Source organism: Peromyscus eremicus, unplaced genomic scaffold (assembly GCF_949786415.1).
Source record: "Peromyscus eremicus unplaced genomic scaffold, PerEre_H2_v1 PerEre#2#unplaced_2322, whole genome shotgun sequence".
Lineage (NCBI taxonomy): Eukaryota > Metazoa > Chordata > Mammalia > Rodentia > Cricetidae > Peromyscus > Peromyscus eremicus.
The window spans coordinates 27,826-52,037 of record NW_026736557.1 but is presented as its reverse complement, the minus strand read 5'-3'; the positions used below and the strand labels follow the sequence as shown (position 1 = coordinate 52,037).

At 44.1% G+C, this 24,212-nt stretch overlaps 1 protein-coding gene across 1 annotated transcript in view; it reads left to right on the top strand.

Annotated features, from left to right (window-relative positions):
* The first annotated feature begins 10,223 nt into the window (after positions 1-10,223).
* Positions 10,224-24,212, top strand: part of Ccdc83 (coiled-coil domain containing 83) — a 40,595-nt gene continuing 26,606 nt past the window's right edge. The window contains exons 1-3 of the mRNA XM_059253144.1: positions 10,224-10,586; positions 16,978-17,100; positions 23,507-23,591. Coding sequence (XP_059109127.1) covers positions 17,006-17,100; positions 23,507-23,591 — 180 coding nt within the window. The 5' untranslated portion in view covers positions 10,224-10,586; positions 16,978-17,005. The remainder of the gene's footprint in view (positions 10,587-16,977; positions 17,101-23,506; positions 23,592-24,212) is intronic.

The window sequence follows — 24,212 nt, the reverse complement described above, 5'->3', positions numbered from 1 at the left end:
CAGGGAGAGAGCCCTCAGCAAGCATGAGCCTGAGTGCACCCAAACCCCAGCCTCCAGCACTGTGAAACTTTACCTTTTCTACTGTTTAAATGGCCCTGTCTGTGTCGCTTTGTCATGGTAATACTAACACACTAATACACTTCGCCCATTTTCCTTAGTACAACCCTTTATTTAAAAAAAGACGGTGGCCTGGCAGCGGTGGTTGATCCCAGTACTCAGGATGCAGAGCCAGGCGGATCTCTGTGAGTTTGAGGCCAGCCTGGTCTATAGAGCAAGATCCAGGACAGGCACCAAAACTACAAAGAGAAACCCTGTCTCAAACAACAACAACAACCCCCCCCCCCCAAAAAAAAAAAAAACAGAAAAAAAAAAAAAAAAAAAGATGGTGGAGCAGATAAATCACATGATGGAACTATTCCTGACCTTGCTGGCAATTACATTAAGCTCTGGTGATGCCAGGGCCTCTGGCTACCAAAATGGTTCCAAGCCAAGTTTCCACATTGATGGAACACACATTCCAATGGCCAACCCTCCCTCAGAGCAAAGCCCTGGTGATTTGCATGATCGGGTGGGGGATGGGTAAATGGTGCGGAGCATTTTTTTTTTTTTTTCTTCATTCCCTACTAGCTCATAACAATGAGGCGTTTGTGTAACTGGTCTGTTCTTCCTCTCAGCACGCTTTAAGTCTAGAGCAGCTGCTGTGGGGAAACTGCCCTGTGCATTGTGGATTACTTAACAGAATCTCTGGTTTCTATGCAGTACCTACCACTGCCAGTTTTCAATGTCTGCAGATATTGCCAAACAGGCACAAGGGGACAAAAGTCACCCTAATTGAGAAGCATTGATTTAAGCCTTTAGAGATCGTGCCCCACATTTACAGAAGTCAGTTAACCTCTAACAACCATCTGGAGCAGGAAAAAAAAAAAAAAAAAAAGATGATGAAAAGTGATGGTGCATTTCCCCTCAAGTGCAGACAGTGGACAGAATTTGTGAAGAAAGGCAGACCCGGAAGAACTGCTAGGAAGAAAGATACTGTTTGGGGGAGACATGTGCACCCAACTGCTGTCGTGTACGCAACTATTTCCTCTGGAAGATATATAATAAAGTTTCCTGTAGCAAGCTTTCTTGTCGGGCTATCTTTGGATCACCAGCCCCCAGATAACGACACAGAAATGTCTTGTTAATTATGAAAGCTTGGCCTTAGCTTAGGCTTTTTTCTAACTAGCTCTTATAACTTAACTAACCTGTTTCTATTCAACTATGTTCTTCCATGTGGGTCAGTTACCTTTCTTCTGTCCTATATGTCTGACTTATTCTGTGTCCCTTTGGCATCTCCCAGGTGCCTAGATTCATCCCTCTGACTTCCTCTCTCTCTGTGTCGGAAATCCCGCCTATCCTCTCCTGCACAGCTATTGGCCATTCAACTCTTTATGGCACCCATCACAGCAATACATCTTCAAAGAGTGTACAAATATCCCACAACAGTTTCCTTCACACATATAAGAATCATATGAGTTTTTGACACATGTAAACACCATGAAATCTAACACCACAATAAAGATCTAGAATATTTGTGGACTGGTAAGATGGTTCGGTAGGTTAATGGCACTTACCTTCAAGCCTAGTGGCCTGAATTCAATCCCCGGGAGAACCAATGACCAAAAGTTGTCCTCTGACCTCCACAGGCACAGCCAACACACACACACACACACACACACACACACACATACACACACACACACACACACACAAATTAAAGATATGATTTTAAAAGATAAAATATTTGAAAGGAGGTGTTTTAATGTAGTTTTAAAGGAAGCATAAACCATTGCTAACTTCAGAGAAGGCCGTGTGATGGACATAGGAGTAATTCATGTAGCATCTCATTAACACGCAGTTAATAACGTAATAAGTTTGTGGGGTGTGGTGGTGCACACCTTTAATAACTGCACTCTGGAGGCAGAGGCAGATGGATCTCTCTGAGGATGAGGCCATCCTGGCCTACATAGGGCTTTCTAGGACTGCCAGGGCTACAGAGAGAGATCCCCATCTCAAAAAAAAAAAAAAAAAAAAAAAAAAAACAGTTAATTTTTTAATTCATTCACCAAAGTGGGTCCTGCCCCCTGACCAGTCCAGTGACCCCATATCAAAACTGCCACCCAAGTCAGAAGTTTGTTAGTCACATTGTCTCTGGACTCTTTCCTCCCATCTTGCCCCCCAGCCACTAGTCCCCACCCCTCCCAACCCAGTCTAGCTTCATTCATCTTTTTTGCTCTTGCTTTAGGCATGCTGGGAAACCCCTGGTGCTCACAGAACAAGGTCTCATCTCTATGACACATCTTCATACGCTCCACCTGTTCATGGCTGACAGAGAGGCAGCTGAAAGCCATCTCTAATGGCACTGAGCCGAGCCTGCTTGCTGTTACAGATTTCATTGTCTCTAACTCAAGCACAACATGGTGATTGTTCTTGGACTAGGAAAAAAAAAAAGTATTAAGCAGGCTGCTGGGGCTCATTCAGGCAGCTGTCCATGGCTGTCTTTTCTGTTGTACATTAGACCCAAAGAACTTAACCTTGTGTGGTCTTCCTTGACTACTCTCAGTAGCACAGGCAACCGGCTAGCTGAGAGGGTTTGCTCTGTTGTGTTCCGGTTGGTAGAAATCACCTGCAGGCAGGAGACTCCAGATGCTTTTCTCCAAAAGCTTTTGTTTACTTGGGAACTTGACGGCAGTGAGCGGCGGCGGCAGCAGGCTGTGGGGAGCAGTGGGGAGTGGCGCCCTCTAATGTTACTCCCTGAACTGGCTCAGTTCTCAGGATCCCTGTGTCCGGAAGACTTGACAGGCGCCTGCAGAATTTTCCCGTTCCCTTCTCTAGCACCCTATAGCCTTTTATCAGTTCTCCTTTATTGTGATATTATAATATCCTTTCCTGTGATGGCCCTGGAATCTCACTGTCCTTTCTGCCCGGGCCCACTCTCAAACTGCTCAGCGCCTCCCTCAGCCACCAGGCAGGCCACTCTCTGATCTCTCCCACAACCCAACGGCTGCTGCTAGGATGACTCGGGGTTCGTTTCGGGATGTCATAGGCCAGCTGGGTTGCCCACTGCTCCTCAGGATGCAGTGGTCTGCTCAGCAATTGGGCACTAAAGACATTCATGAATGAGGAGGTCTTTGCCAGTTTACTTCTGGCTGGATTTGAGTTGATAGTGGGACCAGACATTGTGGGACCCGTAGCAGTGCTAGGCACGGTGGGCACGGTGGCACACTTGTTCTCCTATAATCTCAGCATCTGGGAGGTAGAGGCAGAAGGACTAGAGTTCAACGTCACCCCCAGCTCCATAATAAGTTCGAGGACAGCCTGTGTTACTTGAGACCTTGTTGAGAGAGAGGGGGGGGGGAGGGGGAGGGGGAGGGGGAGGGAGAGGGAGAGAGGGAGAGGGGGAGGGAGAGGGAGAGAGGGAGAGGGAGAGAGGGAGAGAGAGAGGGAGATGGAGAAAGGGAACCAGTGAGAGCTGGGAAGAGGGACAAGGAGAGCAGTGAGGGCTTCAGATATGAGGAAGGTGCAGTATATATGTATATACATTGTGTGTGTGTGTGTGTGTGTACAAAACGTCATAAAGAAACCCATTATTTTAACATGCTAACTAAAAATGAACTAACTTTACACATAAATGTCTTTTTTTCTTTTTTTCTTTTTTTTTAAGGCAAGAAAATCTGCAGAGGAGAGGGGAGGTACATACTGTGGTGGGCTCCCTGATGCCTCACACATATTTTCTCAGCATTCACCACACAAGCCAAGGGATTCTTCTAGCAACTACTTGTGACAGTCCTGAATTCAGACCTCCCTGGCCCACGGAGTAGAAGAGCAGAGTTGACCCCTGCAAGCTCTAAGTGTTGCACTGTCAGAGCCCTGGGGCGCAGCCTCCAGCCAATGACGAGTGCGAGCTGAGTACTAAGCCGTGTCCCAGAGGCCCAGGGAAACCAACCCTGTTATTCCATCTCTAGATAGCTTGTTCATCCACAAATTCTCAAGTCTCTATCTTTCTCACTTCCCTATCCTGGTTTTTTCAGAGTGCATCCCAAAAAACCTACTTGCACACAAACCTCAACTTGAAGATACATCTCTAGGGGGCGCCAGTCAGTAACCGCAGCCCAAACCAGGGTGAGTTTCCATGGCCCTGAGTGGGCCTGATGCCTGAGAGTTGACCAGTCGCATCAGGAACCCTTTGCTACAGGCTCAGTGAGAAGCCACGTAAGAGCTTAAGAAAGGATGGAGTCTCTGGTGCAATGTGGAGAAAGAACTGGATTCAAGAAAACTAAGTGGGAAATGAAGTCATATCTCTGGTCAGTCGAGTCAGAGGTTGGGACCCATCCTAAAGAGGAGGCAATAAAGGCAAAGCCTCGCTAATAAGGCCTGTTCTCCATATTCCAGTCAGAGTATCTCCAGTATCTCCAGATACTCCAGAGTATCTCTTGCAGCAAGTCACCAGTTAGCTGTTGTCTAACACATGCAGGAAAATAACCCACGCCTCTCAGGTTGGGCAAGGCCAGCAGACTCCTAGCACAGGGCAAGGATGGAGTGTGCATAGCTTTCCCAGAGTCTGGTTTTGTCTGTGGCTACTGTTACCATTTTGGTGCTAGGCAGTGACCCAGACTCAGGTTTACATCACAACTTCTGTGACTTGGAGCTGGTTAAAATGGGAACTTGGTGAGTCAGGACAGGGAGAGCAGCAACTTCAGAGAAACTCAGCCTGCCAACAGTCACCCACCACTCCGTAAGCAACCCCTGAGTGAACTCATTTTTGTACACGAAGATGAACTGTTCTTTGCACTGTGGACCATGCCATTATGGGGGATCTCCTCAACACAGCTGCTTGACGATAAAGGCCATCCCCACTGATAGAGGAGCTGGGCCATAGAAGGACCTTCCAACCTCAGGATACAAATTGTTTGTTCCTCCTTACCGTTCAGCAGCTCTTGGATGTGCCTGGGTGGCTTCTCTCCTTGTAGCTGCCCTGCTGGAGGCCCCACAGCTGAAGTCTACAGAGAGTTGTCTGTTCTGGGCATCCCATTTCTTTCTTTCTTCCTTTTTTTCTTTCTTCCTTTCTTTCTTTCTTTTTTGTTTTGTTTTTTGTTTTTTTTTTGAGACAGGGTTTCTCTCTGTAGCTTTGCGCCTTTCCTGGAACTCTCTCTGTAGCCCAGGTTGGCCTCGAACTCACAGAGATCCGCCTGCCTCTGCCTCCCGAGTGCTGGGATTAAAGGCGTGCGCCAACACTGCCCGGCTGGGCATCCCATTTCAATGGAATCACATATAATATGGCTCTTTGGCTGTGGTCTTCTCAGCTAGAATGGTAGGTAAAAGGTAAAATATGTACTCAAACCCACACAAACTGGAAGGAGCAATCCACAACCCCCCTTTTCCTCTTATTTCAAAATGCGGTGTACCACACTGGGTTTGCTAATCCTGGCAGACCTTCCTAAAAATGCCTTTTTATGTTCCTGTCTGCAAACAAATTCAGTGCTTAAAAGATAAGAGTTATAATTGCTCCTGCCTCATTCTCCAGATGTGAGGTAGCGCTATGAGTACATCCTAATTCTTTTAATATGTGTGATGAGCGCAGTTTCACAGATTACTTCCCAGTGTGGGGGTGGGCATCTCACCTGAGCCACAGAAGCCTTAAGACATGAGACAAGCTCACGGGTGGAGCCCGAGAGATGAAGTCATGGTTTTGCCAGGCGCTGCAACCTTTCAAGGAGCAGAGCCGGAGTGAGGCATACTCTGTGGACCAGAAACTGGGTCCAAATGAGAGTCCCTTTGGCAAATGAAGATCGGAACTGTGGTTAGCGCAGTTCATCCAGGAATCCAGCCTCATCCTGACCTTCCCACCCTCCTCTACACCGGCCAGGGTTCTGTCATCACCACGAGCTCTGCATAACTGACAGGACCTGGGGTGATGTGTCTCTGCTTGCCTCTCCACCATCCCGTCTCACTCCTCTCCAGTCTCTGGAATCCTATTATCTCACCATAGCGAATGCCTTTAGTTTCACTAGAGACTCAGCATTCTTGCCTCTGGGTCTTTGTATCATCCACACACTCTGCCTCAGACCCTCCAACCAGCACCCCAAACTGAGTTAATAATTTCCTCCAGGCTTATTCCCAGCTCTTGAGACAGGTTCTCCACAGCGGTCTGCTTGCCTCTCTCCCTTCTAGACTTCTCTAAGTGTGTGGAAACTTTATTCTTGTGTTCTCCACCTAGACCCAAAGCTCTCCTCGCCCCCAGGCAAATGTAGATCTGCCCAATATCTGACCCCATGAGCTACGCTAAGCTCAAACTGCTCCCAGACTCCTCATTCACAGAAACTGTGAGGCAGTAAATGAATCACTTTGTTCAGAGCGGTTCTCTGCAGTAATAAGTAACTAATACACTCTTAAAACTAAATGGTTTAAAACAATGACTTATTACACCTCCTTGATCCCACAGTTCTTAACTGGTGAGCTCTTCTTCCTTATGGCATAAATTGAGATCATTTCAGCAACACCTAGATGATGAGTAGGCTGTAGGAGAGGGTCCAATGTGACTTTACTCATGTGTCTGGCATTCTGTGGGCTACAAAGTGGCTTCTAGCCCACAGAATGATCAGCAAATGATTATTCATAGTGCCTATACTTAGACTCTCTGGCAAGGCTATCCCATAAGAGATGGAATTGTGTGAAAGTTTACTCCCTCCAGAGCAAGTATCCCAAAAGAATCAGAACAATCTGCATGATCTTCCATGGCCAGGTCTCAGAATTGTTAGAGATTCATTCTGCTGCACACTCTCAGTGGAAGCAGCCAGAATCAGGGAGAAGGAATAGAAGAAGTTCCGTTTCCTGAGGGGATGGGTCAAAGAATTTGACTCTAGTTTGTAAAAAAATTAACTTTACTGAAGTATAGTTTAGGTACAATAAGACACACACACATCAGTTGGCTTTAACAAAAGCATACACCCTTGTGACAGCCACCACAATCAAAATATAAAGAATTGCTTTCATCCTCAATAGTGCTCACCCTCCCCCCTTCCATGCTCAATCCCCTCACCCACTGTGAGAGTCTGAATGAAAAAATGTCCCTCATAGTCTTGGGCATTTGAATGCCTGGTAATTAATCGGGCTGTTTGGGAGGTTTCCAGGGGCTGTGACCTTGTTAAAGGAAGTGTGTCACTGGAGGTGAGACTTACCGTTTCAAGTTGACTTTCTCTGCTTTGTTCTTGTGGTTCAAGATGTGAGCCCTCAGCTTCCTCTTCCTGCTGCCACTCCACCATCACGGCCTCTGACCCTCTGGACCTGTAAGCCCAAATACACTCTTCTATAAGCAACCTTGGTCATGGGGTTCCATCACAGCAACAGAAAAGTACTAATATCTCACCCATCAGTGCTAGGCAACCACTGGTGGGCTTTCAATCATTTCTAGAATTTCATGTGATAGTTTACACCCTACTTGGATTCTTCACTTAGATAAATGCTTTCTTAGGATTGTTTATGTGATTGCAAGTATTGATAGTTTAGTTTGCTCCGTTTTCGCTGCTGTGTGGTATTCTATTATGTGGATGTCTATATAGTTACCTGCGGATAAGTATCTGAGTTGTTTCCAGATTTAGGTTATTAGAAATGAAGCAAAGAATGCTTATTTTTATTTTTCCTGAGAAAATACATAGAAGTGATGTCACTGTTCCATACACTATATGTGTCATTATAAAGGACGACCATATCGCTGCTTTCCAAAATGGTCACAGTGAGGCACTTGTTGGTAAAGTGGTGGATTAGAAGCTAACTCCACATGATGAAGTGAAGTAAAAGATTCTTACCCTGGGTGGTGGTGGCACACACCTTCAATCCCAGCACTCCGGAGGAGGCAGAGGCAGTCGGATCTCTGTGAGTTCGAGGCCAGCCTGGTCTACAGAGTGAGTTCCAGGGCAGTCAAGGATACACAGAGAAACCCTGTCTTAAAAAAACAAATGACAAAAAAGATTCTTGATAAGAAGACAAGTGGCCTCTATTCCAAACGAAGAAACAGAGGAACACCTTCGGAACTCACAGAGATAGTAATACGATCCCTGAGCCTGCAGAGGAAAAGACAGGCAACATTCCGAAAAATAAGTAAGCCTTGCCCCACCCCCCCACCTCCCCCCGCCCAGCATCATGTCTGCCAGCTGCCAGAGTGGAAGATCAAGTCCCAGAGAGTATGTTTAAAAAGACAGCCAGGGGCTGGAGAGATGGCTTGTGGTTAAGAGCACTGGCTGCCCTTGCAGAGGACCCGATTCAACCTCCAGTTTGTAACTCCAGTTCCGGGGAATCCAATGCCCTCTTCTGGACAATGTGGGCACCCGACGTGTGAACGTGGTGCACGGACATGCGGGCAGGCCAAAACATTCCTTCCACATAAAATAAAAATAAATCCTGAGAAGAACGCAACAGCAAATACGCTCGTGGTTCTTAAAAATTTATGTTGTCAAACGAATGTGTGAATTTTTTTTAGATGTATTAAGACGTTGAATAATTGTTTGTACAAAACAGGTTCTCTGTGGTCTTGCCAAAAAACAGCGCGTCTGGCTTTTTCTCCCACACATCTGTGTCCCACCTCAACTTGTGCATCTTTCAACATGGCAAGCCTAGCCAAAAAAAAAAAAAAAAAAAAAAAAAAAAAATCAAGGTCAAATGAGGAAACTGGGCAAATGGATTTTATCTGGCTTCTCTGTTTGACCACCAACTGGCAAACGGCGCTGTTAGAAGAACTGAGCGGAGGGTAAATGAGAGGGTAAAGTACGTTTTTTGATCATGGGCCCAGGCTCTCCTGCAAGAAGCTGGCCTAAGATTTACAGGAAATGCTGAGGGAAGGAGGTCAACAGCACTGGAGGAATACAAACTGATTTCCAAAAATTCAAAGACTCCATGTTGGAAGCCCTTGGGGTGGGGGGTAGCTCTTTGTCGGCTACATCCGCGCTCTACTTAATAATTTTACCCCGTAACTATACCTGTTGTTGTCAGCTTAGGGAAGAGTGACTAATTAAAATACTTATCAGCCTGGCATGGTGGTGAGGCCTTTAACCCTAGCACTCCAGAGGCCGAGGCAGGCAGATCTCTGTCAACGCCGGGCCAGCCTGCCCTGCATAGTAAGTTCCAGGCCAGGCAGAGCTGTATAGTGAGAGCCTATCTCAAGAAAATAAACGAATAAATAAATAAAATGTCTTTATCAGATACGTAAATCTCAGAAAATGTGTAACATTGTTGGAACAAAAGGGAAGTTTCAATTATTTCAAACTGTTTTTGGATGACTTTTGGTTTCTTTTGGATGGTTTTGTTTTTAACAACAGGATCTTCCTGTGTAGCCCAGGCTGACCTTAAACTCTTCATCCTCCAGACTCAGCCTTTCAGGGTGATGGGATCACAGGGATGTGTTCCCACGCCTGCCTTGAATAATCTTTTTACTGATGAGAAAAACCCACTTAACCAACAGCTATTTTTCTCTAACTCCCTCAGTTCCCATCCTTCAATAGGGCCCTAATTACCCAGCATTAATTTTTTTAAAATTATAAGCTGTGTTTTAACCTATTTTTTTAAGTCAATTAGATCACTTGGAAGAGAGTAGAGGAGCCTGGCTTCCGACTTCCCAGGCCAAAAAGATAATTCCTGGAATGTAATGAGAGAAAAAGAAAGACGCAGCTATAGAGACTGGCGTCAGGATGAGGGAGACTGCCTTGCACAAAAGGAACTTAGAATGCTGTACTGCAGGGGGCTGGCTTGGTTTGGTTCCTATCTTGAAAACTGCTTTGTGACCAGATCTATATTGCTTTGTGAAAACTGAGAAGGAAGACAGAATCAAAGACTTTAGTACCTCAAGCTACCCCGTGAGCACTTGCTCCAGGTGTCCGCCATTCTGGCTGGAGTTAAACCTAACCTGACCGAAGCAGACAGAAAAGCCCAGGGAAGAGCTCCTAGCTAGCACCTGCATCACTGCAGCGCTGCCCCTGTCCCACACCCCGGGACTTGTGGGGAAATCACGGAGGAATCATTCCTCTGCAGCCTCTCGCCCTGCTCTTCCTCATATGGCCGCCAGGAGGCGCGCGCGAACCGCCGCTGGTGCCTAAACTGGGGTGGGAGAGTGGGTGAGGACGCCAGTTGCTTTGGAAACCAAGAACGCATCAGCTGCCGGGCAGGTTGGGGGTGGAGGGTGGGGGAGGGAGAAGAGGACTGGAGAGTGATTTGGGCTGTTTGAACTTGAGTGAGAACCACCAGCCGGGAGCCCGGGATTCGCACCCGAAAGCGTTGGAGAGGATGTCGGGAGAAAGCTGACATCCTTGCCTGACCTCTGGCTTCTTCCAGTCTGTCCCCAAAGACTCTATAGCAACCCTCCCCCACTACACCCGCCCCCCCACTCCTGTTGGTTTGCAACGACGCGAGATGGGCTTGGGGTCGCGCCCTCTGGTTTCTCCCTCGGGACGTTGTTCCTGGGCGGTTAGGAACTGTTGAGAGCGGTTCTCCCAGGCTAGCCCCTCTTTCACATTGAAAACAGGGATACCAGCCTGGTTTGGGCCGTCCTAAACTTGAAGGTTTGTAACCTCCAGGGTGTCTTTAGGCAGTCGCTAACTCAGTAGATGCTCAGCCCTCTGACACAGAGGTTCCCCCTTTATCTGAGTAGGGGCAGTTTCAGAGATCTGAGGGTGTGACATTGTTCTATTCCAGTATTACTGTTCATCCCTTCTTTGACTCATGTATACTGTTTTGGTTTTGGTAGGTAGGTACCGGGCAGGGGCGGGGTGGATCGGGGGTTAAACAGCATCCATAGGGATTGATTGGTACTATCCCGAGAACCAGGCATCCCCCTTGATGAAATAAAGAGGACTGAGGCCATGCCTCCCTTTTGTGTGACAAGTTATCACTCCACAATTTCCTTAAAGCATTTGAGTCTTCTTAATAATTTTGAAAAGAGATGGAAAAAATGGAGAAAGACACTGGCAGTCAGACAGGACCAGAAACTGGGCTGAAGTTGAAGAACTTGGAGAAACAGGGATCCCATGTCACCTTCCTTCCAGTGTGTTCCCGAGCTGGAGAATGCTGAGTGAATACCTTTACACACCCTTGGACCCTCCTCAATGACAGTCCTGATCCAGCACAGCAGGACTGTCGTCCAGTCCCCCCCCCCCCATTCCCCGAGTTCAGTGTGCTTGCACATTAACTCTCACAGGCAATTCATACATTTTAGTTCCTTTCCCTGAGGCTACAACAGCCTTCAAAAGAGAACACGTTTTGTGTGTCATTTAATGAATGTCCTGGATTTTTATGTCACTGTTCTAGCTTCATTAGGGGAGCAAAAGGTTTATTTCAGCTTACAGGTTACTGTCCATCATAGGGGGAGGTCACGGCAAGAACCATGGAGGAAAGTGCTTACTGGCTCACGGGGTTATGCTCAGCTTGTTTTGTTTGTTTGTTTGTTTTTATATAGCCCAGAACTACCTGCAAAGAGAATGATAGCACCCGTAGTGGGCTGGGCCTGCCTACATCAATGAACAAAATAACCCTCCACAGACCTGCTATGACCTGTAAAATCACTCCACAAGACTCCCTCTTGGGTAACTCTAGGTTGTATCAAGTTGACAGTTAACTCCAAGACAAGCACCTTGTTTCCTCAATCTCTTCTTTACCCCCTTCTGATAGGAGCTGAAATGGTGAGGAGATAGGGAAGGATGCCCTGTCTAAGAAAAAAAAAAGAAGAGGAGGAAGAGGAAGAGAGGAGGAGAAAGAAGAGGAGGAGGGGGAGGGAAAGGAGGAGGGGAGAGGAGAAGGAAAGGGAAAGATTTATTTCTGTGAAGGCAAAAAAGAATTTGGTAGGTCTGGACATCCACCAGAGTGCGTGATGCCTGCTCACAGGTCTCCTTGTACGAGACTCCAAGCCCTGACCCAGCTTATGCCCTTATAATCACTACCATAAAAGCAGTGCGTGCGTTTCCCTCATCCTCATACATTTCTCTTCCTGGTTATGTTTTATGTTTATGAAATATTATTTATTCATTTGATATTCTTTTTCTGTGGTGACATTAAAATCAAGGGACAGGAGGCCCTGGGAGAAAATGTAGTTCTGCTGAAGGGAGAAGTTAGGATAGTGGGGTTCTCTCTTTGTTACCAGGAATCCTGAATCAGATCATGCTGAGGTTTGGGACCTAGAAGAATTTGGGAACTGCAGTTCAAATAAATATTAGCACTAAGGAAAATACATGCTGGGAGGGGAGCTGGGAGCTTGCTTGGCACAGGTAAGGCTCTGAATTTGATTGCCTGCGAGGTAAGAAAGGAAAGAACACATACCACATCAGCCACCAAAAGATACATCATCGTGTTATTCATCTAGATGTTTCACTTGGATCTAAACACATGGTTTTAATGATACTTTTCTAAACTGGATAAACTTGCATTTTCACTATATTTGTAACTATGTACATATAGTCTATATGAAAAGAGGTATGGAAAGGTTTTGGGGTTTTTTTTTTTTAATCCTCTAAGTTCATCCATATGGTAGAAGATCATAGGACTTCTTTTTTTTTTTTTTAAGGGTTTATTTATTATATATATAGTGTTCTGCCTACATGCCAGAAGAGGGCACCAGATGGAACTATAGATGGTGTGAGCCACCATGTGGTTGCTGGGAATTGAACTCTGGAAGAGAAGCCAGTGTCTCTTAACTCCAGCCCAGTATGAAGTTTTTTTTTTTTTAAAGCAATTTTTAGATGATATTACCACTTCTAAGTAATTCACTATTTTTTTATGCTTTGTTTAGCAAGGCTCCCTGAAGGAAGCACTGCTGCCTTGTTGCTACTGTTACTTCTGCTGGTTTTGAGTTTATATGAGTTTGGAGCAAACTGCTGACTGGGCCAGAAGTGTCTCTAAAATGCCTTTAATTAAGGAGATTTGAAAGGGGTGTGCCGTGATGAAATTTACATTTCTATAAGATCATTCTTGTTGGCAAATTCATTGTTGGAAGGGAAAGAGCCGAAGGAGGGACCAGTAAGATTTAGCTGTGGAAATGGAAGGAAGAAGAAACCATGTAAGTCAGTCACAACAATGAAAAAGAAAACCTGTTATTTCCACTTACCTGTCACTTTCCTTGCAAATTAAACATCATGACAGTTGTCATATTTAACCCATATCTTTTAATTACATGTTTGCTCTCCCAATGGACTCTCACTCAGAACTTTTGCCATTGCTAGTAATACTAGGTCCGTATCCTTCATTTCAAATCCATGCTGACGGAAAACTAGCCAGGCAAGATCAGGAGCCGTTTCATAGGTCCAGAAAGGTGTTAGGGCAGAATGATGATGAAAGGAAGTGTGTCTCGAGGTGTTCAGCCCCACCCCTGAGACTTTGCAGACAGGAATATGTTCTGTGTCTATGCATGATTTTACGAAGGCAAAGCATTGTGGGATAGCAGTCTGTTAGAAGATTATCATATGTCCGCTTTTACTACAGGAACTTCATTTTCACTGAGAAGCACTTGGGGGAATGTTGTTTCAAAACACTTTCTGACAAGAAAAACAATAGTAACAGAGGAAATCCCAGGCTCAGGAGAGCCCAGAGACCTGAATCTTTATGAGCCAGGCTATTCAAACTCCACCAGACAAGCAAGAGCGCACATACTTGAACGCATGAGAGGCGTCCCATCCTGGATGACGGTCAGGACAGCAGCCCTTGAATGACTCCGGCAGTCTCTCAGGTGGCTCCTTGTTTGCGTAAGGTCTGCTGCAGTGTGTGTCTGTCTCCCTGTAACTCTGAGTTTCTAACTTGCTTCTTCTCTGTTGTACACTTTAGGACCAGGTAGCATCCTATCCACAAAACAGGCACTAAATACACGTCCACAGTTACCGAAAACACTAGATATTCACTTGTCAGGAATTATACTGGACGAAGCCTTCCTGGGGGTAACATTCACTTTGTGACTAGTCTTCCTCCCTTTACTGAGGTAGAAATCCTCAAGAGGTCAGCGACTGTGTTTACGAATATCTCCACTGTTGGCAGGACATCATCAAATGCAAAAGTGCCTTCTGAGGTACTGTCATTAGCAATCCAATTGTCCTGCTAATTTTCTTGAAAGCCCTCAAAGCAGTGACAACATGCAGTATGTTTATGCATGAATCATTCCTGCTTTAGTGGCTTGACATTTTCCTTCATATTTTATTAAAATCCTTTGTGGTAAGCTGCAGTTAAATAACGAATTATGCATTCAGAGAGTTAAAAACATAACAACCATGTAACTGAGGTAATTGAACAAGATGAGGTCGTGTTTTCTCCAGCACCAGATGGGGAATGCTGGAGAGGACCACAGCACTTGATCTTTTCCATATGACTCACAAAGAAAGAGATTAGTCTTGGCATTTATCTCAACTTTTAAATAAAATGTAGTAGAGTAAGAAAAGAATCGAATAGTAAATTACTGTTTTAAAATGAAACATTAGCATGCTTTTTTGTGTAAAGATAAAAATTCTTATTCTAAAGTAGAAAATAATATAAAAATTCAGCATGGCATTGGAAACAAAGAGAACAGGTTTTTCTTAGCTGATAAGTTTTTGTGAACCAGGTTGGTATAATTTTTGGTGTGGAGCATACTGAATTGTTGTAAATAATCACCATATTTAAGAAGATGAGTGTGGTAGGTTTTGGTGTGGAGTATACTGAATTGTTGTAAATGAGTGCCATATTTAAGAAGATGAGTGTGGTAGGTTGCTCACACTTGTAATCACCCAAGAGGCTGAGGCAGGAGGATTCCCACAGGTTCCAGACTAGCTAAGTCTACAGAGTGAGACCTTGTCTCAAAAGGAAAAGAAACAAACAAAAAAAAAGGACACTATGTTAATAAATCTTTTTTGCTTGGATGTATACTTGTCTAGAAAATTCTCAGATACAAAGGAAGTATCGCTGGAAGTCTGGGTCATGAGCAGCAAGTCTATAGAGAAAAGCATGTTTCCATTTTAGAGAGCAGAGATCTAGATGACCCATATAGATCTACATAGACTGCCAATTTGATGATCCAAGGCATTGGTGAAGCCAGGCCATCGTGAGCCCTGTGGACTGGAATCTAGAGCACACAGACCCCCTTCTGCTGCAGTTAGTTGCCTGCAATTTAAAGAAAGACAATGTATATCTGTAACTGAAGAGACACATATGGCTTATTAAGTTTCCTATATGCAAGAAACTAAGCAAGTACTTTACATATTCGATTATCTAGCTCCCCATAGCCCTTAAAATAAGGTCGCCATCATTCTCAACTGTTCGAGAGATGAGGAATCGGAAGTGCAAAAATAGCAACTTTCTGAAGATCACACAAAAAGGGGGTCACAGGGTCTAGATGTCTGCCTGATTGTTCCACCTGCCTAGTACTTACTTATTCAATGAGAATTGTTGTGTCTGTTGATGGGAGAGAAAGAGTAATCCCTCAAGAATTATCACAGGCTTACTGTAAAGAGTCACTTAGACAATTCTCATGGTGTCTCCCACCATAGCAAACTACAAATGCGTTGATAACAAGAATAGGCCATTGATCTTAGGAGAGCAGTGGAAATTAGATAAAAAAAATCTTCTAGGGAAAGCTGTATTCTAAAAAGTGTGCTTTGGTACCTAAGGCAAACCTGTGAAGTATCCTGCTTCATTCCAGCATTGGCCAGTAGTGGGTCTTAGTTTTCCTTTTTAAAAAACATTATCAATAATTTAATTATTTCACATAAAGTGGGAGCGGGGACCGTCTCTGACTCTTTTGCCTGCTTTTGGGACCCTTTTCTTCCTCCTGGGTTGCCTTGTCCAGCCTTAACATGAGAGGATGTGCCTAGTCTTACTGTAAGTTGTTATGCCATGTTTGGTTGATATCCCTGGGAAGCTTGCTGTTTTCTGAAGGGAAATGAAGGAGGAGAAGATCTGGAGGAGAAGGGATGTGGAGAGGAGGGACTGGGAGGAGAGGAGAAAGGGGAAATTGTGGTTAGGGTGTAATATATGAGAGAACAAATAAAGAAAAATATGTTATTAATAATTTAATTATTTCATATAAAGGTAATTTATAGCTTATGAAAAGTTAATGAAGCAACATCATTATAGCTATTTGCATTTGTAACTCTCTTAGGCATTTAAAAAATATTTCCAAGTGTGCTTTTATTTGTGATTTGTAGGACGACAACCCTGGCCAAACACAATTCTTTCAAGTCCTTGCATCTTGATTCTTAAAAAAGAACAAAGCCTTCTTTTAAATATATTTTTGTATCCTTTGCATATAGTCCATACAATGTGTTTTGATCATATTTTACTCACAACTTCTCACTAGTCCACCCCTGCCCTTCCATTCCCACCCCTCAACTTCAATGTCCTCTCTCTCTCTCTCTTTTTTTAATAATCTACTGAGTCCAATTTGTGGTGTCCGTATATGCATGCATGTAGCGCCATCACTGGCACATCTCTAAGAGCCTCCCCTAGCAGCCACTAACTGTCAATAGCTCCTCAGCTGGGGCGAGGGGTCATGAGTATCTACACTACCCATGCTAGAACGCTGGCCAGCTTGACCTTTGCAGGCATCCGCATCTGCTGTGGTTTCTGCATTGGGCCTGCCATGTCCAGAAGACACTATTTTGTCCCAGTTCCCCTGACCCCCGGCTCTTACAATCTTTCAACCCCTTTGTGGGATTTTTTTAAAATAGACATTTATTGAGCTGCTGCTACACACAGTGCACATTGCCGAACACTGTGTAGAAATAGAAAGAGCTCAAGAGACTCAGGCCTTTGGTCATTGAGAAGAACGATGGGCAACACTGCTTGAGTGTGCTCCAGCCTTGTGGATGGTGCTAGATCTGGGGACAAGAAGCACCCAGGACAGAGTTGCCGTCTTAAGCCCCAGTGGTGGTTTACGAGGGTCAGCACAAGTAGAGCGGCCGAGATGGAGCCGACTCACTTTTCTTACGTCTGTTTACTCTTCAGGTAGATTTCTTAGTGGCCAACCAGAACCATGGACAGCTCGGCAAAAGGAAATAAAAAAGATGCGCAAGATGGACCACCCAAAGATACGAAGCTGCCTACCAGCGAAGCACTTCTGGACTACCAGTAAGTCTATATTCTGAATCTGAAAACTGCCCCATGCCGACAGAGTCATTGTTAAGACTTAAGTAACTGCTTGATGGAGTCAAGCACTGCCAAGAAAACTGAAATGGATTCGAGACATCACACTGCCGATCACATCTGTGGGCAGATGCCAGGCAGGACCTGGGAAACAACCCTCCTTGGTGTGCTTTTGACTCCCTTCATGGTAGTGTGTTCTTTTCTACATAGACAGCAGCTTGCTGGCTTACCTCAAAATACACTGTGGAATAGTTAGTGTAAACTGAGAGGAGAAGGCGTTTCTTTTTATTTGCCTTTCTATTTCTTAGCTATTCCAGCTTGTCTTATTTCTAAATAACTACACATCAAATCCAAGCAATTTGAAGGTGTATGTGTGTGTGTGTGTGTGTGTGTGTGTGTGTGTGCATGTGTAAACAAGATGACGACCTCATCTGTCATTCTGCAGTCACTGTCTACCCTGGTTTTTTCTTTTGAGATAGAGTCTCTGACCTTGAACTTGGAACAATCTTCCTGCTTCAATGACAATCTTCCCATCTCGGTCTCTTAAGTTCTGGAATTATAGGCATGCTGTGCATATCTGTATGCTGTGAATGTGTTGCTCTGATTGGTTAATACAGTGCTGATTGGCCAGTAGCCAGGCAGGAAGTATAGGCAGGACAAAGAGAGAGGAGAATTCTGGGAACAGAAAGGCTGAGTCAGGAGATGCTGCCAGCCACTGCCATGAGAAGTAAGATGTAAAGTACCGGTAAGCCATAAGCCATGTGGCAACTTATAGATTAATAGAAATGGATTAATTTAAGATGTAAGATCTAGCTAGCAAGAAGCCTGCCATGGCCATACAGTTTATAAGTAATATAAGTCTCTGTGTGTTTACTTGGGTCTGAGTGGGACTGGAGAAAACTCCAACTACATAGGCATGTGCCACAACTCCTGGCTTAAGAATTATTTTTAATAATGAGAGCACTTCATAATGTCTCACTCCCAGGAGGTGGAGATGTTTTATTTCAACAAATAGCTTCTTGAGAGCTTGTGACTGTCAAGTTTGGCACTGGATAGGTGTTCTAATGTGTAATTTTTAAGGAATTCATGGAAACGTGTTAGTAAATTTCCAGATAAGAATGAAATCATTCATGTTTTCATTCAACAACTATTTGCCCATTTCTCATGTATGACAAGCGCTGGGCCCAGAGTACAGCAGTGAGCAGGACCACATGATCCCTGCTGTGATGAAGCATGGCAGAGACATGTAGACAAGGAGTAAAGGACTTGACCTAGTCAGAGGGTTTGGAAAAACCATGTGAGTTTCTCTGTGGAAGAAGACAGCTGTGGAAAGAGTGGAGGAATGTGGCTTATGGGAAAGACACCAGGATGTGAAAAGGCATTCATTTTCAGGAAATGGCAGACTCCAGTGGAGTAAGGGCCAGTGCAAGCAGAACACTGAGATTAGGAAAGGGAACCATTTACTGGAGGGATCTAAGGTTGAAAGTGGTGGGGGAGGGGGGGAGGGGGGAGGGCTGTGATGCTGGTGACTAAGTCTGTACAAAGAAAATTGTCTTATCAATAACCAGGGAAAATTCCTCTTCTCCTACAGAAACTCCCATCTGTGTTCTCATTCTGTTTAGAAGGCAGAGAGTAAAGGGTCAGAATTCTAACAAAGACACAGCCCCTGGGAAGAGCTGTTACACCCATTCTTCGAGGTACCCCTAAGTGATGACAAGGCATCACTGCATGCATTTCTCATTGTAACTGAGCTCTTTCTTCTCCTGTAAGCAGTGTAAAAAAGTTGGGCTCTATGAACACACCCTGGTTCTCACATGCCCTGTGGTCTTGGGATGACATCCAATTACAGCTCTCTCTCATTGGGTTCAACAGAGGCCAGTCTTTTCCCTCTTTCACAGAGGTTTACACAGAGGCCAATGCTAGAAGTGTTTCATGAGCTTGTGATAGACAATACATGACTGTTCCCAAGCCTGTGTTCTTTGTAATTTGTTAAAAATGAAATAAATAATCCCATGGACTATTAACAGCCAAATGCCTGCTGGCTTATGTTCCGCTGATGACCGTTTACTTATTCTGGGTGTTCCCTGTAACAGAACTTTTGTCAGCATCTAAGGAAGAACTGCCCGGGCAGCATCTTGTATTTCTCATCCTGCCCCATGTCATCATAAGGCAGTAAGCACACAGTAGATAGTGATTCATGGTTTCTGAGCAGCTGGACTTCAAAAATGTCATCCAAAGAAAACGAGCCTATGAGATTTTGTGGTTGTGTGTGTAGAAAGGATTCTTAGTGTCTATGCTAAGTCTATGTAGCTGTCAGCTCTGAGTAACGAGTCTGATTTTCTCCTTTATACTTAGTTTTCCTACATCAGATATAGATACAGAGGAATGAGTGTGTATATAGTTGTAGATTTAAAAAAACAGAAAATACACGTAAAGATTTTGAAACCAAAGTTTATTTGAATGGGTGGTTTGTGGGTTTGTTTTTATGTGGAGCAGGTAGTTGAAACACTTAGAGCTGAGATGAAGGCAAACACTAGACAGTGGTTTCTGCTCAGTTCTTCTTCAACAAATTCTGAACACTGAATCTTCTATCTCTGCAACATCCAGCACGGCTGGTACTTAGTGTAAACTCAGCGCTTCTTCCTTAAGTAATAACCACTGTTGAGTCTTATTCAGGTGCAAAATCACACTCATGAAGTTAAAACTAAGATACCGCTTTGCCTATCAATATAGGAATAGAAATGTAAAGCGCTCAACTGAGTGTTGAAATGCCTGCCACGAACCAGGTGCTTTCTCGCCCACTGGTGAGCATACACAGAAAAAGCAGAGGCTACCTACCACAGCCCCGGATCAGGCAGTCCCATGCACACAGGAACTCTGTCACAAAACGACAATAGGGCCCTAGCTTCCCTGGAATGTGGCTTTTTGAAGAGCAGATATTGAAGATGCCAAATAATGATGGTTTCTAGTGATGGGTTTTATTTCCTCCCTTACACTTTTTCCTTGGCTTTCTACAATGAAAGTAGCTGGATAGGTTTGGGTATGATTATGGATTTTAAAAAATATATAGAAAAGTACAGAACATTGTGAAATTCAAACTTGTGTTCTGATTTGTTAGATTAATAAAATGATGTTTCAAACTCTTCATTTCTACACACTAATTTTTAAATACACGCTGGATGAAACAGACAATAAAACTACTTGTAATTTAAAAATGTATGTTTCTTAGGACTGGAGAGATGACTGTGGAGGTTAAGGACATTTGCTGTTTTTCCAGAGAACTGGATTTTATTCCTAGCATGCATATGGTGGCTCACAACCATTTGTAACCCCAGTTCCAGGGGAGCAGAGTCCTTCTGATCTCCACAGACATCAGGCTCACAAATGCTGCACAGACATGCATGCAGGCAAAATACCCATATGCATAAAGAAAATAAATAAATCTTTTTTAAAATTTGTTCTCGAGGAAGGGAAAAATCTGTACACCTGTAACATTTAACTACATGGGAGGGAGATGGTACATAATACCACTATGCTTTGTAGTCAAAAATGAGCCTTTTTAAGATCACTTAAAAGCCAGACATGGTGGCATACGCCTTTAGTCCCAGCACTCTGGAGGAGAGGTAGATGGATCTCTGAGTTCAAGCCAGCCTCGTCTACAGAGCAAGTTCCAGGACAGCCACAGCTACACAAAGAAACCCTGCCTTGAAAAAACAAATCACTGTAATATGTATGGGTTTATCATCCCAGCTACTTCGGCCCTCAGCATGATATATAAGATGCTAAGGCATTGGTGGGGGACATATAAAAATGGAAAGAATTAGAAAACGAAGACAATTCCACCTAACAGCCAAGAGTGTGGGGTTCTGCAGTTAAGTTTTAATGCTTCCCGGTAAACCCACCTCTTCAGAAAGCCAAGGAAAGTCAAAGTTAGACCTGCAATTGCCATGACCTATACAAGGGGCCAGGGAAGCAGAAAACAACTTGGAATTCTCTAAGAACTGTGGCTAGTAATCAGTCATCAACATTGCTCACTGCAGGATGAGCAGGACACCAAGCCCTCAACCATTTGCTCCTAAATGCTCAGAGTAAAAACTGTAGGTTTTTTCAGATGTAACAAATGAAAATACAAGCTGAGTAATTAAATTAGAATTTCAGATGAACGAAGAACGTTTTTGGTATATGTGTCTCTTATGGAGGACCTGCCTTGGGGTGGATGTGGTTTCTAGTGTGCTCACTGACTATTCAATCATCACCAAGGAAGGTTCCTAGCTGTGGCCATGGAGTCACTCTCTTCAAGTTCATCAAAGACTCAGTCTCAACCAGTGGAGACAACATACTTGAGATCTGTCTATTCCCATATTACAAAACTTGTGCAAGCAGCCTGCACAGTTCAGATAACTTCTACTCATAATATTTTCATTTTTTATCCATAAAAATGACAGCTAGAAAGCTGGGGGTATAGCTCAGTGGTAGAACATTTGTGTAATATGAATGAGGCCCGGGTTTCTGTTGCTAACTCCCCCCAAACACACACACACACATGCACACGCACACATGCACACCAGGAGACAAGAGATGGGGAGAAATTACTTCTTTTATCAGAAGTAAAAGCCTTACTTAGCCAGAGGCTTTTTTCCCCTGTTGGGTAGAAGGCAGCCCTTCCATTTACTCTCTGTCTCACAGTCCCACACAGTATTCATCACAGTGTGTAAACAGTGCTTGTGTGTTTATTTGCTCCATAACTAGTAAGTTGCACTCCCTGAAGACAAGGGTCATGAGGGCCTTGCTCTAAACCATCTCTGCAATTCCCAAAGCAGCGCGGAGCCAAGTGGCAGCCATTGAGTCTGTGGTGGCATGAAGGGGAACAGAGGAGAACAGAAATGGTGGCGGTTTGAAACTGATGAGCTATGGAGCTCATCTCCTTTGATCTTTTTTTAGACATTCATTTAGCCTGTGTGTGTATATGTGTTCGTGTGTGTGTGTGTGTGTGTGTGTGTGTGTGCGCGCGCGCGCGTGTGCGAGCATATGATTGTGGTCTCAGGATCAAACTGAGGCTGTCAGTCTTGGCTTGTCAGGCGGGCGGGCATCTTACCACTCCTAGTCTTTTTTATAGAAGAGTAAGCTAGGGCCAAAGCGGTTATGTGAACTATGCAGGCAATGGCGAGGCAGGGCTAAATCAGCGTTCTCGGTACTCAAATTGGTGTCATTTTGTGGAGGGCCACTGTGTGATTTGCTACCTTTGTTTCTCATTTTCTCATCTTGTGGAAGGAAGGAGCCTTAGTTTCCTCTCTCCTAAGGTATACAAGGTCATAAAAATAAATGAGATTTTGGAGAAAGTGCCGATAGCATGGCAGATTCAACAAGAATTTATGAGCACTCACTGAGTGCATCCTTCATGTGTGATTTCTTAATTTATTCCACATAATAATACATAGAGCTGGGTGTGGCTTTCTTTATCTGACAGCTTGAGATTTTAGTCCTGAGATTTTCTTTGCCTGCGACCAAGAAAGCAAGAAATAGTAAGAAGCAAGATTTAAAACTGTGTACTTTATTTTTTAACTAAAATGGAGAATTTGGGTGAAGTGATTTCTATAGCCTACTTCAGTCTCAAGCTTAGAGTTCCAAGATGTACTCTCTTCCAGAAATACAGAATGCACAAGCATTTCAAGTAGCCATCGACTCTGATTTCCTGTACCTGAGCCTTCCTGCTCTGTTTTTCACATGGACAGGTAGTCAACAAATACTTTTTGGGTGCTAAACAAATGATCTGTGACAGGGAAGTTTTAACTCTTAGAGAACACACAGCAACAAGCATGAATTAGTGGGCATGCCCAGGTTACCCTAGTAGTCCAAGATGTGCTTGCCTCAGACAATCTTGTTTGGTCTTTTATTTTTTGTCTGAATGCTTTTAGAATTCTAGAGGCATCTCTGGATGAGAACATCTAGAAAGCATGCTTTCTGTGTGTTCTTTCCTAGGCTTTCTTTAAGCTGGATTATAGAGAATTAAAACATAAATTACATCTATGAAACAAAAGCAGGAATGCTTCTTTTAAAAGCTTAATATTCACCCAATATATATTTTAATGAATTAAACAGGTGAAAAACACTAGCTCTCCTTAGATCCCAGTACTCAGGAGCCAGAGGCAAGATCTCTCTGAGGTCACGGCCAACATGATCTACACAGCGAGTCCTAGGTCAATCAGGGCTGCATAGTGAGACCCCCATCTCAAAAACAAACAAACAAACAAAAGCCTGACAAAATCTCATAGAGGAGAGTCTTGTCCCTAAATCGGCTTTTGAAGGTATTTGGTAATTTAGTTTAAGATTAAAATGTAGCCTCATTACCTTTCCCGAGGGAACTAACCCACACATCTTCGTTTCTTCTCAGTCGTGAAATAAAGGAGAATGCAGTGGAACGATTCATGTTTCAGATCAAGAAGCTGAGGGACAGGAACCAAAGGTACCAAGACAGGGTGAGTGTCACTTTGGACGGTAGGTAGGCACTCAGCATGTATGCCAGAACCATGGCGAGTCATGATGGAACGTCTCTTCAGTGCTTGGAATCGGCTGACTTACGATCAGGTTTCTTCATGCATGTGAGGCAAGCAGGTACTACTGTTCCCATGGTATCGAGGATGCCAGTGGGAGTCAGTTCAATCATGTTCCTTAGATCGTGAGGACAAACACCCTAGAAATCACATTTACCTTTGGACTTCTTGTTTATCCAATCTGTAAAACACCGCTTCTCTCTTTTCCATCTCTGAGTCTTAGTTTCAGCTTTTCCCAGAGTGTGCACATGTAAATGCATTTAGGACGATAATAATGCCAACTGTTAAAATCACTAATGGGATACTTAAAGATTATTCTGTAACAGTCAGTTTGAGGGTCACCAGCTCAGTCAGTAGGTAAAAGCACCTGCTACCAAGTTTGTCAACCCAGGTTTGATCCACAGAAGCCACATGGTGGACAGAGAGACTTATCAATGGCCCTCTGATCTCTACATATGCTCCATGGCATGCATCCGTGCACATACATACATACACACATGGCAATTAAAATGTTTAAAGATAAGATTAATGTGAATAACAAAGGGA